Below are 18990 nucleotides of genomic sequence, written 5' to 3'. Positions count from 1 at the left end.
AGATTAGAGATTAGAGATACAGCACTGAAACAGGCCCTTCGGCCCACCGAGTCTGTGCCGACCATCAACCACCCATTTATACTAATCCTACACTAATCCCATATTCCTACCAAACATCCCCACCTGCCCCTGTATTTCCCTACCACCTACCTATTCTAGTGACAATTTATAATGGCCAATTTACCTACCAACCTGCAAGTCTTTTGGCTTGTGGGAGGAAACCGGAGCACCCGGAGAAAACCCACGCAGACACAGGGAGAACTTGCAAACTCCACACAGGCAGTACCCAGAATCGAACCCGGGTCCCTGGAGCTGTGAGGCTGCGGTGCTAACCACTGCGCCACTGTGCCGCCCCCTTTTGCCTTTTTCACAATTTTCCATTTTCTTTTTGATGCTGCTTGTCATGTGTGGTTAATTCCCACCTATTGGCCGGAATTAATATTGAGATTTGCTTAAAACCTTTTGCATTGCCTTTGTTCCATGACCTTCTGGTCAGTTATTCTCTGTGACCTTGTCCTATCAACACCTCTTTTGTTATCTCTTGCCCCACCCCCGCTTTACTTGCTTAAAACCTTTTACATTTCTAATATTTGTCAGTTCTGATGAAGGGTCACTGACCTGAAACGTTAACTCTGCTTCTCTCTCCACAGGTGCTGCCAGACCTGATGAGCATTTCCAACATTTCTTGTTTTTATTTCAGATTTCCAGCATCTGCAGTATTTTGCTTAGCTGATAGGGAGGAGCACCATAGTTTTCATTGTTAATAATTTAAATGCTTGTATGAGTGTTGTCAAACAGCTTTACGACTCACTAATTGCCAGTAAAGGTGATATTCTACTTGCTTCCATTCTTTCAACTTGCTAATTAATGAGTCCTGGAGGGAAAAATTTAAAGTAACATTATCAAATTATTGAAAAAATTATTTTGGAAGAATTAAGCGAGCCACTCTGGTTGAGTCGGACAGTAGTCCCAGTCCTATCACTTGAATGACTAATACAAGTAACAAACTGTTAGTCTGATGTGTAGTTTTGTGATTTACATCTACATGCAAAGTGCATAAGATTAGAAAATGCAGTGTGATATAAGAATTTGTACAAGCAGAACTGATTGGTAACTTGCAAGTGTGTTTTGCATTAATTCTAGAGAGTAACTTTTAAAAACACTTTGAAGTAATAAAAAATAATTCTATCTTGATTTACAGTCATTTTTTAAAAATCCATATGAGTCTATTAAATAACCATATGTAAATTTGGAGGAGAACCCATACCTGTTGGATTGAAATATCAACCTGATACTTGCACTGTCTTTCAGGTGAACGGAAAGCAGTTGTATGGGAAATCTTGGCTTGAAGTGGTTGGCTTTCTGAAAGAGGCTGCCCCTCCATTTATTTTGGTCTGTTGTCGGCGACTATTTGAGGTTGGAAATGAGATGCCTGTAGATGAAGCCAATGTCATCGAAAGTGCAGCCTCCCAGGTATAGTTGGAGGGGAATAAAAAGGAAATTGTGTTGTTTATATTTTAATGTATATATAAATAATTGTCTAATACTTAATCAGATATTTGGGAGTCGGGTCAGAAATTGTTCTGTGTTCATTCTACCACTTCCTTTCCCATTCATAACTAGTCAGATGATCATTTTTTGTAATCCACCAATATATTTGTTATCATAGCTACAAGGTGATAAGGGCCCCCGGAGTTGCTGTATTCATGTTGATTTACTTAGTATGTCTTCACTGTGTGGAGACTGACTACTCACTGTGACTGTAGCACTCTTTCCATAGCACACAATACATAAGTTTGATATTTTGTAAAGTAACTGACAGTTATCCTCACTCCTTGGTACTATAATATGCTGCTTTTTTTTATTCTTTCATGGGATGTGGGCATTGCTGGCAAGACCAGCATTTGTTGCCGATTCCAAGTTGCCCTTGAGAAGGTGGTGGCAAGCTGCCTTTTTGAACCGCTGCAGTCCATCTGGTGTGGTACACCCACAGTGCTGTTAGAGAGGGAGTTCCAGGATTTTGATCCAGCAACAGTGAAGGAATGGTGATGTATTTCAAAGTCAGGATGGTGTGTGACTTGGAGAGAAACTTGCATTTGATGGTATTCCCATGTGTCTGCTGTCCTTGTCCTTCTAGGTAGAAGAGGTTGTGTGTTTGGAAAGTGCTGTTGAAGGAGCTGTGGTGAATTTATGCAGTGCATCTTATAGATGGTACGCACTGCTGCCACTGTGCGTCGGTGGTAAAGGGAGTGAATGTTAAAGGTGGTGGATGGGGTGCCTATCAAGTGGGCTGCTTTGTCCTGGATGATATCGAGCTTCCTGAGTGTTGTTGGAGCTGCACTTTGGGGAGTCCAGAGGTGAGTTACTTGCTGCCAAATTTCCAGTCTCTGACCTGCTGTTGTTGCCACAATATTTAATGGGGCTGGTCCAGTTCAGTTTCTGGTCAATGATAAGCCCCAGGATGTTGATATTGAGGGATTCAGCGATGGTAATGCTGTTGAATGTCGAGGAGATGGTTAGATTCTCTCTTATTGGAGATCATCATTGCCTGGTAATTGTGTGGCGCAAAAGTTACTTGCCACTTATCAGCCGAAGCCTGAATGTTGTCCAGGTCTTGCTGCATATGGGCCCGGACTGTTTCAATATCTGAGGAGTTGTGAGTGGTGTTGAACATCATATAATCATCAGCGAACATCCACACTTCTGATCTTGTGATGGAGGGGTCATTGATGAAGCAGCTGAAGATAGTTAGGCCTAGGACACTATTCTGAGGAACTCCTGCAATGTGCCTGGGGCTGAGGTGATTGGCATCCAAAAACCACAGCCATCTTCCTTTATGTTATGTATGACTCCATCCAGTGACAAATTCTCCACTTGGTTCCCATTGACTTCAGGATGACTAGGGCCCCTTGGTGCCACACTCAGTCAAATGCTGCCTTGATATCCAGGGTAATCCCTCTCACCTCACCTCTTGAGTTCAGCTCTTTTGTCCATGTTTGGACCAAATTTTAACCATATGTGGCATCAGATTGATATTGCATCAACAAACACAGTAAATATTTATGCTATTTGCCTTTGTTACCTCTACACTTGACTATTCCAATGCACTGCTGACTGGCCTCCCACAATCTTCCCTCCATAAACTTGAGGTGATCCAAAATTCTGCTGCCCATTCTCTTACTCATACCAAGTCTCGTTCACCCATCACCCCTGTGCTCACTGACCTACACTGGTGCTCCAGTTTAAGCACTGCCTCGATTTTAAAATTCCCATCCTTGTTTTCAAATCTCTCCATGGCCTCACCCCTCCCTAATCTCTGTAATTTCCTCTCGCCCCACAATTCTCAGATATCTACGCTCATTTAATTTTGGTCTCTTGACCATTCCCAATTTTATTTACTCCAGCACTGATGGCCGTGCTTCAGCTGCCGTGACCCTAAACTCTGCAATTCCCTCCCTAAATCTCTCTGCCTCATTTTCCTCCTTTAAGACACTACGTAAAACCTTAAAACCTCTGTGACCTCCAAGATTTGTGCTCATCTCTTCCAAAACTCCTTGTTTGCATGTCTTCAATCTGGCATCTGCCCAGCCCACAACACTGAGACTACATCAGTCCAAGTTACAGAGAACAGGTAGGCCCAAGCCATTTATAAGCCCGGCTTCATCTTCATTACATTGGCAGCTGCAGGTGCTAAATGGGAATCTTGCTGCAGGTTACCAATTCTGGGGTATGGGAAATTAGCTGGTTCCTATGCTGAGTTAAAGTGACAGTTGGAGCCAGGGGAAGGGGAGAAGAGCTGCCATAGAGGAACCGACAATCATAAAATCATAGAATAGTTCCAACAAAGAAGGAGGCTGTTCAGCACATCGTGGCGGCTCACTAAGAGAGCAACTCAGCCTGCCCTTTCCCCATAACACTGAAAATCCTTTCTCTTCAGTTAATTATTCAATTCTCTTTTGGAAGCCACAATTTAATCTGCCTCCACCACGCTCTCAGGCAGTGCTTTCCAGATCCTAACCACTGTCTGCATAAAAAAGTTTTTCCTCAAGCTGCCTCTGGTTCTTTGGCGGCCTTTGGCTCGCTACCCTTCCACCAATCGGAAAAGTTTCTCTTGATCTACTCTGTACAGGCCCCTCATGATTTTGAACACCCCTATCAAATCTCAACCTTCTGTAAGGAGAATAACTCTAGCTTCTTCAATCTATCCCCATAACTGAAGTTCCTCATCCCTGGAACTATTCTTGTGAATCTTTTCTGCACTCTGTCCAATGCCTTCACATTCTTCCTATAGTATGGTGCCCAGAATTGGATACAATACTCTCGTTGAGGCCGAACCAGAGTTTTATAAAGGTTCACCATAACTTCCTTGCTTTTGTATTGTCTGCCTTTATTTATAAAGCCCAGGATCCCGTATGCCTTATCAAACACTTTCTTAACCTGCCCTGCCACCTTCAATGATTTGTGCACATATACTCCCAGATCCTTCTTCTCCTGCACCCTCTTTAGAATTGCATCCTTTATTTTGTATTGCCTCTCCTCAATTTTCCTACCAAAATGTATCACTTCATCCTTCTCTGCATTAAATTTCATCTGCCCCATGGTTCCGCGCATTCCACCAGCCTATGTCTTGTTGAAGTCTACCACTGTCCTCCTCACAGTCCACAATAATTCCAAGTTCTGCGTCATCTGCAAATTTTGAAATTGTGCCTTGCACATCCAAGTCTAGGTCATTGATATATATCAAGAAAAACAGTGGTCCTAATACCAACCCCTGAAGCACCCCACTATATACCGTTCTCCAGTCCAAATGACAACCATTCACCACTGCTGTTTTTTTGAACAAGGATGTAACATTTGCAATTCTCCAGTCTCTGACACCATCCCTGTATCTAAGGAGGATTAGAAGATTATGGCCGGTGCTTCCGCAATTTCCTCTCTTACTTCTCTCAATATCCTTGAATGGATCTCATCAGGTCTTGGTGACAGCAATTTTAAGTACAGTCAGCCTTTTTAATACCTCCTCTTTATAAATTTTTAGGCTATCCAGTGTCTTAAATACCTCCTCTTTCGCTATGACTTTGGCAGTATCTTCTTCGTTGGTAAAGACAGATGCAAAGTACTCATTTCGTATCTCAGCCATGCCCTCTGCTTCCATGTGTAAATGGCTTTTTTGATCCTTTATTGGCACCACTTGTTTTTTACCACCCTTTTACTGTATGTAACCTCCAGGCGCTTATCCATTGTCTCTCGCGATAAGGAGGCCAAAGAAGAAATTCCTATAGAAGACTTTTGGATTCTGTTTTATGCTGGTTGTCTGCCACTTTCTGATTCTCTTTTTGCTGCTCTTATTTTTTTTCACTTCACCTCTGAACTTTCTATATTTAGCCTGGTTCTCATCTGACATCTGTCATGTGCACCCTTTTTCTGCTTCATCTTAATTTCTATCTCTTTCGTCATCTAGGGAGCTCTGTCTTTGTTTGTCCTACCTTTCTCCCTCATGGGAATTTACCTTGACTGTACTTGAACTATCTCCTCTTTAAAGGCATCACATTGTTCTATTACAGATTTACCTTCCAATCTTTGATTCCAATTTACCAGGGCCAGATCTGTTCTCACCCCATTGAAATTGACCCTCCTCTAATTAATTTTTTTACACTAGATTGCTCCTTCTTGTTTTCCATTGCTAACGTAAACTTTATGATACTATGATCACTGTCCTCTAGATGTTCCCTGATTGACACTTGGCACTCTTGATCCACTTCATTCCTCAGAACAAAATCCACCAATGACCCCTTCCTCATTGGTCCGGAACCATACTGGTCTAGAAAAATTCTCTTGAACACAGTTAAGAAACTCTTTCCCCTCTGTCAGGCAAACCCCCCACCTGCCAAGACTGAGGCACACATGATTTTGTCACATGAACATTCAAACTTAAAATTGCAAGCTCCTGACTAGAAAGATATTTGCATAGTAACCAACAGTGTTGGAACAATAGGAACCCAGTCTTTGCTTCCCCAATACACAGAAGAAGTGGTCAGACCAGTTTTGGTCACATGACTGACTGTTAAAGGTTTTGAATTTGAACTTCCAATAGAGGATTGAACTGAGAAAGCAGTGTGCTCCCAGTTGGAACATAACCTTCTATCCAGTCCTTCCTCCCTCCATCTCTCTCCCATAGGAACTGAAACTTGTGAAAACATGTGAACCTCAAAGAGAGAAAAGTCTCCTACGTGAATAAGGTTTAAGAAGAACACTGGACCCCGCCGAACAGCAAGACTACCTACAATCAAGTGAGCTCGAAGCATAGTAAACAAGAAACACTTCTAATATTGCCTCAAATACCTCTCTACTATATTTTTCTTTCCCCTTTTCTGCCCCTATTTGCATGTGTGTATCGTGTGTGCATGCTAGTGTGGGAGCGTCATATATCGTAGGTGTTAACCGTATTAGGGTTTAAGTTTTAATAAATTTCATCTTCTTTAAACCTCAGAAAACCTATGTGAATTGGTTTCTTTGTCTTATAATTGGAAAGCTGTAAACAAGGATTCACAAAGGGGGAGATCAAAACACAGTGTGTTTAAAATTAAACCCTGTTACAATAAGACCAGGTGAAGACAGCAAAAGACCCCTGGACAAATTTCTCACCTGGTTGTAACAGAAATTTGGATGCTAGCGCCTGGAATTTTACCCACAGATGAATGAGTGAAATTGGAAGTGGGAAGCCAAATTGTTCCCAATCAAACAGTGCAAAGATTAATACAGGTTTTCTTGTGGTTGTGGGTGATTGAATACTAACATGTATGCAACTGAAGCTCTCCAAGCCAGGGTGAAGTAACTTGAGATAAGTTAAAAGCACTGTCTATGGAAGAGTTGAGAAAAATGGCTGAGCAGTGTGGCATCACTATATGTGGCAAGGCTAGGAAGTCTGAATTCCTAAGGCTAGTGGCCATCCATTTTTTCCTTGAATCTGAAGAAGCAGAAGCAGTGTTAAAAGCAGGCCCAGAGAGGGTACTGCTACCAAAGATACAATTGGAACAAAGGAAGCTTGAATTAGAAGAGAGGGAGAAAGAGAGAGCCTTCCAAAGGGAACGTGAAGAAAATGAAAGGCAGGAAAAGGAAAGAGAGAGAGAGAGAGAAAGAATATTCTGGAAAGAGTCCGAAGAGAGAGAGCTGAAGTGGCTTGAATTAGCTAGGGGGCGACAGAGTAACCCGAGTGAAAGCATGGCCAATATGGAGGAGCATAATTCAGGGCTGGGTACAAAATTGCTAAAACTTTCTCAATTAATTCCAAAATTCAATGAGGAAGATGTGGAAGAATTTTTCGTATCTTTTGAGAAACAGGCAAGGCAACTAAACTGGCAGCTGAAACCTGTTATTTACTAATACTAATTTAATAAACTGGCCAGCTGAAACCAATTATGTAATGACCAAAAATGCTGTCCTCGGGGCATATGAATTAGTACCCGAAGCCTATCGGCAAAAGTTTAGAACCCTCAAAAAGCAAGCCAATCAAACTTATCTGGAGTTTGAAAGAAGCAAGCAGCTGGCTTTTGACCAGTGGCTGAGGGCTTTAAAAATACAGCTCAGCTGTGAGACTTTGAGAAGTAATCTTGTTTGAGGAATTAAAAAACACTCTCCCATTCTCAATAAAACATCATGTAGAGGAGCAGCGGGTCCAGGGAGCCTGGCAAGTGGTCGTTCTGACCGATGTGTTTGCTTTAATTTATAAGTCAGTTTCCCGGGGAGAACCTTTCCTAATCACCACCACAAATGCGAAAAGGACAAAGGGTGGGAAGGTAATAGAAGCCCAGGCAGACCTGGAAGAGAAAGGAAAGCAGGAGACACAAGAGGTCCTCCTCCACCTAAAGGGAAGGTCCTGTGAGCAAGGGTGAGACCTGGTGACCTGTGCCCTTCCATTGTAATAAGGCAGGGCATTTAAAAGCTGACTGCTGGAAACTAAAGGGGAAACCAGTAAGGTTAATCAGGGCACGCCGGCTCTGTGAAGACGAGGGCCTGATGGAAAACACAGAACAAGCTGTGACTTGAACTGCAGTAAGAGTGCAACCCAGGAAGCTTACCATGGCCAGGTATCAGGGTTTTGTATTTGAAGGGAAAGTAACCCCATATCCCCCGAGTGCGGCAAGCAAGCCCATCGTGATTCTCAGGGACACGGGCGACTAGCTAAAGGCCAGTTCAAGTCTGCAAATGAAACCCGACCCGAGCCCGACAGAACCACATTCTACCCCGAGCCCAACCCGGCCCAGGTCCTTCCATTTTTTCCTGCACCCGACCCAACCATCAGTTAACCTACCTTCAGTTACTTTGTTACTTATCTGCACAAGCTTAAAATAACTATAACAAAACCATCTTTCTAGCCCAAACATTACATTAACAGTGGAGCCACTTACCTGAGGTTGTGATAGAGCATGTCCAACCCGGCCCGGCCCGACCCGAGCCCGAATGCTGGACCCGGAAGTGTGACCTGACCTGACCTGAACGTGACACATGTCATCGGGTCCCTTCAGGTTCGGGTTGGGTAGCTGGCCTTTACAACTAACTCCCTTTTACTGGGAAAAAGCCTGATCTTTATCCCAGAGAGTGCAATGAACACCAAAATGGTGGTGAATTGTATTGGATGGCAGTGTATGCCTGTACCAGTACACCAGATGCACCTAGAGTGCGACCTAGTTTCGGGGCTGGTGATTGTAGGGATTGTCCCTAGTTTGCCAGTGGACAGGGTTGACCTGCTCGTAGGTAATGATCTGGCAGGGGTGAAGGTGGTAGGACCCCCCCAATAGTGAAAGAAAGACCGCAGGAGGTCAGAGAGACAGGGCAGTGGCAGGAAACGGTCCCCTGCAGAGTCATGACCGTGTAGTGGATCAGGCTATGATCAAACCAGCTTCCCCAGAGGAGACTGCATTGGCACTGCAGGCAAATGACCATGAGGTCTGCCTGTCTGAGACTATCTTTGGAAAGTTAGGAGACCCAGGGAATGAATTAAATGGATTTTCCCTAGGTGAGGCTCAGGGAGTCAACCCAGTATTGCGAGAGTTAGCAGTCTGCACGGTCTGAAAGTGAAGCAGAGGGAGTCCCTGATTGCTACTATTTAAAGAATGAGGCACTGATGAGGAAATGGAGTCCTCCTCACAGACCTGAGGAGCAAGGAGTGGACAGTTGTTCACTAGTTAGTGGTGCCACAGAGGTACCGGGAAGAAATATTAAGAAGGACCCATGAGACTACAGTGGCTCTACATGATGCTATATGAAAGACCAAAGCCCCCATAAGACAGCAGTTTGACTGGCCAAAACTCCTCCAAGATGTGTTGGAATACTGCAGGAGTTGCCACATGTGCCAGGTTGAGGGCAAACCCCAACCTACAGTGAAACCTGCACCCCGAAGTCCTGTACCGGTGTTTGGAGGACCCTCCAGCCGAGGGCTGGTGAACTGTAAGGGACCCCCGCCGAGAACAAAAGGGGACAGGCAGACACACGGCTGGCAAAAGTTTAGGAAGAGAAGAGGAAAATGTGACCAAGAGGGCAGCTTAAAGGAAGTCCGGGAAGAATCCTGGATGAAAACCCCTACTGTTTGGTCAACCAACCCCGAAAAATGTGGAATGTTAGACCCCACATCCTCCTATGTGAATGCAAACTCTAGACGCACCCCACCAGAGTTGCTAATGGCATTTACTGGATCCTGCAGAGGCAAAGAGCGACCTCTAGGGGGCACAGAAACAATGAGGATGATGCCTCACCTAGTCGTAGGGCCACAGGAGAGTGCAGCCAAGTCTGCACAAATAGCTGCAGGTAGGAGTGTTCCAGAGAACAAAGGGGAGAGTAACAAAGACTCCTCCCTCACAGTTAGAGGAAAAGGGAATCACCCATCCCCGGAAGTCAAAAGTCTTTGCATGACTCAGGGAGTTCAGGATAGATCCGCCCACTACTAACTCTCCTGAGAAAAAAAGAGAAAATTAAAGCAGTCCTGGCACCTAGTACAGACCTTTTTTAATAAGCTTTAACATTGGTGAATGAATGGAAATGAATGAGAGAAATGCATGGTTTTTCTTTCTATATCTTATATTTCTCTCAAAGGCGCCATTTTTCTTCAAATCGCATTTTATTCCCCTGGGTGTGGAGGTGTCAGGCAAACCCCCCCACCTGCCAAGACTGAGGCACAGATGATTTCAATACATGAACATTAAAACTTAAAATTGCAAGCCCCTGTCTGCAAAGACATTTGCATAGTAACCAACAGTGTTGGAACAATGGGGACCCAGTCATTGCTTCCCCAATGCACAGAAGAAGTGGTCAGACCAGTTTTGGTCACATGATTGACTGACTGTTGGAGGTTTTGAATTTCAACTTCCAACGGAGGATTTGAACAGAGAAAGCTGTGTGCTCCGGTTGTAACAGAACCTCCTCTCCAGTCTTGCCTGCCTCCATCTCTCTCCCACACAACTGAATCTTGTGAAAATGCATGAACCTCAAAGAGAAAAAAGTCTCCTACGTGAACAAGGTTTAAGAACAACACTGGGCCCCGCCGCACAGCAAGATGACCTACAATCAAGTGAGCTCGAAGCACAGTAAACAAGAAACTCTTCTGATATTGCCTCAAACACCTCTCTACTATATTTTTCTCCTCTTTTCTGTCCCTATTTGCATGTGTGTATCGCATGTGCATGCTAGCATGGGCGCATCATATATCCGTAGGCGTTAACTGTATTAGAGTTTTAATAAATTTCAATTTCTTTAAACCTCAGAAAACCTGTGTGAATTGGTTACTTTGTCTTATAATTGGAAAGCTGTGAACAAGGATTCACAAAGGGGGAGCTCAAAACACAGTGTGTTTAAAATTAAACCCTGTTAAAATAAGACCAGGTGAAGACAGCAAAAGACCCCGAGACAAATTTCTCACCTGGTCATAATACCTCTCTGACCTTTGCACTATTACTATCCCAGTCTATATTCAGATAATGTCCCCCAATATAACTCCTGTATAGTTTTTGTACATCTCTAACTTCCTTGCAAATTTGTTCCTCTATACCTTTCCCACTATTTGGTGCCCTATAGTATACACCCAGTAGTAATGGTACCTCTTTTGTTTCTTGGCTCTAGCCAATAGATTCTATCTTTGATCCCTCTCGGATGTCCTCTCTCTCCAGCACTGTAATATTATCCTTATTCAGTGCTGCTATCCCTCATCCATCCTTTCCTTCCTTCCTTATCTTTCCTGAAAACGAAACCAGAAATTCAGTAAACAGTAATGGCAATAGTAACAGATGTCAGGGGTACGCAGACAGACAAGTAAAATGGGCAGACAGATAACAGGCGAATGTTAACATAGAGAAGCGTGAAGTGATTCATTTTGGTGCAGTGACAATATAGTATGACTAAATGGTGCAATTTTAATGCGGCTTCAGGAAGAGGCAGACCTGTGTTATACAGAACAAGACTCTGAAAGTGGCAGGACAAGTTGTGTTAGCTGTTAAAAAGGCAAATGGGATCCTTTGCTCTATAAATAGAGGCATGCAGTAAAACGCAAGAACATTACAGTAAATTTTTAGAAAGTTCTGGTCGGGTCCCAATTCGGCTGTAACTGTTACTCGCTAGTAATGAATGTGATTGTGGGATTCTATTTTTTATTTAGAGATACAGCACTGAAGCAGGCCCTTCGGCACACCGAGTCTGTGCCGACCATCAACCACCCATTTTTATACTTCTTCTTTGGCCTCCTTGTCTTGAGAGACAATGGGTAAGCGCCTGGAGGTGGTCAGTGGTGTGTGGAGCAGCGCCTGGAGTGGCTATAAAGGCCAATTCTAGAGTGACAGACTCTTCCACAGGTGCTGCAGAAAAATTTGTTTCTCGGGGCTGTTACGCAGTTGGCTCTCTCCTTGCGCCTCTGTCTTTTTTTCCTGCCAACTGCTAAGTCTCTTCGACTCGCCACACTTCAGCCCCACCTTTATGGCTGCCCGCCAGCTCTGGCGAACGCTGGCAACTGACTCCCACAACTTGTGATCAATGTCACAGGACTTCATGTCGCGTTTGCAGACGTCTTTAAAGCGGAGACATGGATGGCCGGTGGGTCTGATACCAGTGGCGAGCTCGCTGTACAATGTGTCTTTGGGGATCCTGCCATCTTCCATGCGGCTCACATGGTCAAGCCATCTCAAGCGCCGCTGACTCAGTAGTGTGTCTAAGCTGGGGATGTTGGCCGCCTCGAGGACTTCTGTGTTAGAGATACGGTCCTGCCACCTGATGCCAAGTATTCTCCGGAGGCAGCGAAGATGGAATGAATTGAGACGTCGCTCTTGGCTGACATACGTTGTACAGGCCTCACTGCCATAGAGCAAGGTACTGAGGACACAGGCTTGATACACTCGGACTTTTGTGTTCCGTGTCAGTGCGCCATTGTCCCACACTCTCTTGGCCAGTCTGGACATAGCAGTGGAAGCCTTTCCCATGCGCTTGTTGATTTCTGCATCTAGAGACAGGTTACTGGTGATAGTTGAGCCTAGGTAGGTGAACTCTTGAACCACTTCCAGAGCGTGGTCGCCAATATTGATGGATGGAGCATTTCTGACATCCTGCCCCAAGATGTTTGTTTTCTTGAGGCTGATGGTTAGGCCAAATTCATTGCAGGCAGCCGCAAACCTGTCGATGAGACTCTGCAGGCACTCTTCAGTGTGAGATGTTAAAGCAGCATTACTAATCCTACATTAATCCCATATTTCCTACCACATCCCCACAATTCTTCTACCACCTACCTACACTGGGGACAATTTACAATGGCCAATTTGCCTATCAACCTGCAAGTCTTTGGCTGTGGGAGGAAACCGGAGCGCCCGGCGGAAACCCACGCGGTCACAGGGAGAACTTGCAAACTCCACACAGGCAGTACCCAGAATCGAACCCGGGTCGCTGGAGCTGTGAGGCTGCGGTGCTAGCCACTGCGCCACTGTGCTGCCCATCTCATCTCATATCCTTTGGTCTCTGTGACTGAGTGTTCGTGAGATTCATTTTGTGTATCTCAGTCTCTGGTACTGGATTGTAGGATTGATTCTCTATCTCTTAATTTTTGATAAAGTCTTTGATAAAGTATGTGAGAATAGGTTTCATTCTTTATCTGGCATGCTCTGGTATTCTGCGAGGGTGGGAATAATTCTGTATCTGGCAATATCTGACATTGAATCTGAATGTGGCACATTCTGTATCTGTGAGTATTTGGAACAGAGTGTGTGTGTGATTCATTCTGTATCAGTCATTCTCTGGTCCAGAGTGTCAGTGTGGGATTTATTCTGTATCTGTTTGGTCCAGATTTTTTTTGGGGGGGCCTAGAAGGAGCACTCCTGCTTCTGTCCCCACTGAAAGAAGAGTAGGTATTTCCTGGTCCATTTTGTGGGAGGCCTCCCTCTAAGGACTGCTCACTGCCCATTGCATCTGCCTATTTGTGCCTGATTCAGGTGCCACCCTATTAAAAGACCAAGGCAAAATGGTAACAGATGGAATAGAAGTAGGAACAGGTTAAGTGCAGCTCTCTGATTTTGGGGCTGCTACTACCCTGGTCCTGTCTGGGCCATTTGAGCTGAGTGAGTATCAGTTTTCTGGTATAATAAAAGCAAAATACTGCAGATGCTTGAAATCTGAAATAAAAACAGAAAGTGCGAGAAATACTCAGCTCTGAAAGGTCACGGACCTGAAACATTAACTCTGCTTCTCTCTCCACAGATGCTGCCTGACCTGCTGAGTATTTCCTGCACTTTCTGTTTTTATATCAGCTTTCTGGTGTTATGTTTCTGCAAAAAGCTTGTTTAGTTCCACACATTGCAACATTGCTGACCTCTGCTAATTTACCCCATTGCAACTGAAACCTATAAGAATGATGCATGTATGTTTTGGTCCAGAATCCCTGTTAAGATTCGAAATTCAAGCTTTGGGACCTAGGCACACATTAGACTCGAGATATTTGCCATTTTGGACATTGGTTATGGCATTATACACTGGGGTTCTACTTTGGATATATGTTGGAATTGATCTTTTTATATCTAGAATTTATTATATGATAGCATATTTACCTTCAAACTGTTCTAGATTAACCAATCCTGGATTAACCAATTTGAATAATAAAAAGAAATTCTAACAATAGATGGAATAAAGTTGTACCTCTAGCACTACTTTAATTTCTCTACATAGGCAAAATGAAAATGGGTATCTGGGTGATCTTCACAAATAGTGCAATAATTTGGCTTCAGAATTACATTAATTTAAGATTAGTTGAGCACAGTTTAGTATGACATAACTGAGTTCGTGTTACAGTCTTAGCTGGATTCAGTTTAAGTGTCCCAACTAGGATTATTGGCTATAAAAACAGAAAATGTTTGAATACTCAGCAGGTCTGTCAGAACTCCTGATGAAAGCTCCCCAGACCTGAAATGTCAACACTGTTTCTCTCTCCATAGATGCTGCCCGGCCTTCTGAATATTTTCAGCGTTTTCTGTTTTTATTTCAGATTTCTAGCATCTGCAGGATTTTGCTTTAGTGATGTAGTAGGATTATTGGATATTTGACCTGGAAGAGATTGTTGGTTTAATTAGAGCATGTTTCTGCTGTGAACTCACGTTCAAGATTGTTAAAGGTAAATGGTTAAAGGACCAGCAGCTTCTTTGTCACTTTGACAGGGGGAGGCAGATAGCTGCCATTGAGATAACGAGGGGATTTGTAAGTTAATGGCAATGTTCACTCATGAGCCAGCCATTGAAGCAAATGCATAATCTTTGAACAGTAAGGATGACACAGTATTGTGAAAGTAACTTTGTTTTTGCATACATAGCACAGGGCTGTTTGGTACTCTTGGGTGGAGGGATTAGCTGTGGGCTCAGTAGCCAACTTAATGGTAGCCCAACAGATCAGCCCCATGACCAGGAGAGTGTCAGTGATCAAACCACTAATTCCCTATCCACAGAAGGTACAGAGGAATGATGACACCGTTGCTGTAGGTCAGTTGTGAAATTTGATTGCAAGTACTAATTAGCAGGGTCACTAATTTATTGCATTAGTCAAATTCCATCTTTACTACATGAAATTCTAGGATTTTTATTGGTATTTTGAAGATTGTAGTCTGTAATCCTGTCTGTTTACCATTACGACCATTGTTGCATTATTATTGCATGGGATTCCACAATTTTTACTGATGTTTACACTCTGGTAATTCATCTGTTTTTCTGTGAACACTGTTGTTCATTGCCTTGCTGATGACTTGCTTGAAATGTGGAACCAACATGAGAGCAATGGCAGAGGGGAAACACCAGTATCATCATGACACTGGTCTGAAGCACTACAAAAATTTCTACTTGCATAATTCTGCACAGGCTGCATGCTATATGTTTTACTTGGTTTTAGAGTGAACAGTCTGAATATCTTACTGGCATAAATTAATAATTTTTGTCTTCTGACATAATTTCATGGTAATTTATAGTTTCTTAATCTCACTTTCTGCTCACTTGTTTAATCTGCCTGCTGTGATAATCAGTCAGACATTGCATTTCAGTTTTTGTCAAAATAATGTTTTTCTGTGTAAGGTTGAGAAAGGATTGCTAAAATGAATGTAGTCTTTTGTTTTAAGTTTTTGTAATGCACTCCTGTTGAGATTTGTGCATACAGCTCAGGACAAGATATGCCTGTGGTGTGTATCCTAAACCATCCATTCTTACCATTTGTTAACAGACATTTTCTGAGATTGTTACTGCCCCTAAAAGAATTTGTTCTTGTATCATAAAATATTTGTATGTTCTGTTTCTTAGGCTGCAGAGAAAGTTGATCCAGTGATTAGGCCACCATCTCCCTGGAGTAATGAGAATTGTATCAGCCAGGTAAAGGTAGAAAATCTTTGGCAGACCAGATTTCTGTTGAAAATGGCATTACTGAATGATGAATCAAATAGGGCGGGGGAGTGAATTCATATGTGTGTGTGTGTATTTTGATGAGCTACCATTTTTCCCTGTCTTATATTTAAAATACTTTGCCCTTCCCACAATTTCTATTTCCAGCTGAATATGTGAAAGCAGCCCAGGATGATCTACCCTCCACTCTTGTTCCCTTTGTAATGTTCTGACTCATCTGGAAACTGCTGTGTCAGGAACCATGGCCTTGAACTTGCATCTCAACAATGTGAAATGGCATTGAACCACTTAAACTTGCTGTTATGGGCAAGTTGAACCACACATTTTGGAATACTACGAAGTAATTTTGACTACTTTGATGCCCAAAATATACAGCATAATTTCAGCCAAAGCAACATTCATTTTGAATTTTGTGTGAGAGACAACCTCAAGGACATGGTTGTGTACTGTTCAACCTTTACACCAATTTCGTCATGCTGATTCATACAGTGCTGCACATGCTTTTAATACTGATGAGAGGAAAATCTGTTTCTCATTGTAAGGGCCCCATGCAAAATAAGTTTGGGCAATCTAAACCCAAAAGGTGTTAGCCACAACACAGATATGTTCACAAAATTCTACACAGATTGGTACAAAATTGTCAGTCTCATTCAGAGTGTCGCAAGAATGACTGGCGTGGGTGGTGAAAAAAATACACTAGTGCAATAGACGGTGCTTTTGGTAAGGTCAGAGCTAAGGCATGTTGCAGCAGAGTAAACCAAGTTGAGTTTACTGTAATGCAGTTGATCTGGGAATACATGCTGTTGATATTGGAAGCCAAAATTTCAGGAACAGGTTTTCCACAGCCCAGAACTGAAACTAAAAACTTGTACTGACAATCTTTAAATCACCTTTAATTAAAGACTATGGGCTGAATTTTTAAATGGATGCATGTGTGGGACTGGAGGCAGACAGGCCAGCAATTTCTTGATACAAGTGGCAAGTAGCCTCTTAGGCCAATTAATGGTCTATGAAGACCACTCAGCAGAAGCAGACTGGAATTTTCCAGCCGGCTTGTGGAACCTGCCCCCCACCCCCACCGATCCCACAAAGTCAAAACACGGCCAGGGGATGGAGGCGGCTGGGATCTCCCTCCACCCCCATACCCCACACCTGCCATGGCCGTTGGGCCACACCTACGGCCATGAGCCATCCAGTGGAAGGTTTGCCCCTCCACAGTGACAGCCCAGCAGCTGTGACCTTTTTAGTGATTAAAACTTTTGCCATCTCTTCAGAGCACATCCAGCATGAGGCGCCACCTCTCTTTCTTAACTGTATTGGCAGCTCCCATCTCAGACCACCCTGTTTGCCCTCCAGCCTCAGGAGCCTGCCTGCCATCCTTGGATGGCGAGTGCACACCCTGGCTGCTAATTGGCCTGCTGGTCAAAGTTTGTGTTGGCTGTTGGCACTGACGCAACGCGGGGTGGGAACCAGGAAATTCACCCAACATCAGGCTCCTGACCTCAGAACATAAATCCAGCCCTATATATCAATTACAGGTTTTTTTTTTTCAAAGGTGGACTTGGATTCTGAGACAAATGAGGAAGAGGATGAAGTTGGGGAGTTAGCTTTGTGGACTTCAGATGTGAAAGTGATTGAACTGAATAAAGGTTCTCAAGGTTTAGGGTTCAGCATCCTAGACTATCAGGTATTTTCCAATTCATAAAATATACATGCTTTTTAACAGTGCACAATAAATCTTTACCTACAGGTTGTATGCAATATTTTTCAAATATGTTTGAACCATTAAGCCTCCTTATCTGAAGTTGTGAACATAAAACAAGAAGATTATGATAAAGGAACATCTTTTGTTCCATGAACTGTTATATCTTCAGTACTAATCATTAATTTAGCAATGAAATAACAATGAGTTACTTTTACTTTTACATTGCAATTTTTTGTTTCCATATTTCAAAGCTAGTTTGGGGTTTCTCATATACCCTTTTTACAATATCCCTGGTAATGGGGATTTTTAAGATTGTGTATGGTTGAGGCCACCACTTGCTTCTGAAATTGTTTTGTTGTGCTAATGTGTATGGCACAGCCTAATTCAGTTAGGTTTCCTGGTTGTTCCTGTCAGATAATATGATTGGATTCCATTTGCTGAAGGTATTTATGCAACAGGTAAAACCAGCAGGATAGTGCACATTTATAAAGGTTGGTGGTGGGAGTGTTGTGAGGATATTCTTCAATTTTATGTCAGTAGGCTCTTTGCCCATGAGAGAGTATCACAGCTGAGCCCAATCCTGTGGCTAAAATGCAAAACCAAAAAAAAAAGCAACATTTTTAACAATTAATTTCTGGTATCCATCTGTACTACAGTTTAGATTTCAATGATTTGAAGTGAATTGACTATCCTATCAGCTATTTTTGGAAGACAATGCTCAGTACTCCTTATGTGTGTTTGGGTCCCACATATAGAGCCTGTCTTTTCTGGATTGGCATTACTTCGAGCTGGCAGTGAAAATATGTCTCCAACTTAGATCACTGTGAGAATAAAGTCAATACTGAATTTTTAGTATATATGCAAGTTAGAATTGTACCAGTTCTAAACTGGCATGTAGCACATGGCGAGTAATCAATTCATGAAAGAATTCTGTGAAGTTAACTTGAGCTACCAGCTTGTTTCCCTGCCCCTCTGTTTAAGAATTACCAGAAAATCATAAGAAATATTGAACAGTTGGCTGAATGTAATGTTTATACTAAGATTATCTTGTCATGTATCTCATTGCTCTTGTTGGGACTTTTCCATGTGCAAATTGGCTGTTATGTTTCTCCTACATTACAACAGTGACTACACTTAAAAGTACTTCATTGGCTGCTTTGAGACAGGCTTAAGGTCATCAAAAGCATTATACAAATGATGTATGAATTTTTTTGTTTATTCTGACTCAGAGTTGCGTGCATACTGTTCCAAATCTTTGTAAAACATTTTGCCAAAGAGGCCAACTGACTGGTTGGGTGCCTGAGGCTTAATTTGAGGTACTTGAGGTGATTGGTTCAATTATTGAGTTGGGTTTTGCTGAGTTTTTACTGCACATGGTTTGGTTTTTCCTGA

The 18990-nt window shown here is 42.9% G+C and overlaps 1 protein-coding gene across 8 annotated transcripts in view; it reads left to right on the top strand.

The window, feature by feature from the left end:
* Positions 1 to 18990, top strand: part of patj (PATJ crumbs cell polarity complex component) — a 472630-nt gene that overhangs the window by 103495 nt on the left and 350145 nt on the right. For all 8 annotated transcript variants that reach the window (XM_068037182.1, XM_068037186.1, XM_068037183.1 and 5 more), the window contains 3 exons: positions 1312 to 1473; positions 15795 to 15863; positions 17449 to 17580. In XM_068037182.1, the coding sequence (XP_067893283.1) occupies positions 1312 to 1473; positions 15795 to 15863; positions 17449 to 17580 (363 nt within the window). The remainder of the gene's footprint in view (positions 1 to 1311; positions 1474 to 15794; positions 15864 to 17448; positions 17581 to 18990) is intronic.

The sequence above is a fragment of the Heterodontus francisci genome, chromosome 8 (assembly GCF_036365525.1).
Source record: "Heterodontus francisci isolate sHetFra1 chromosome 8, sHetFra1.hap1, whole genome shotgun sequence".
NCBI classification, from domain to species: Eukaryota; Metazoa; Chordata; class Chondrichthyes; order Heterodontiformes; family Heterodontidae; genus Heterodontus; species Heterodontus francisci.
Note: the sequence above shows the minus strand (reverse complement) of the source record. Positions and strands in the feature narration are given on the sequence as shown.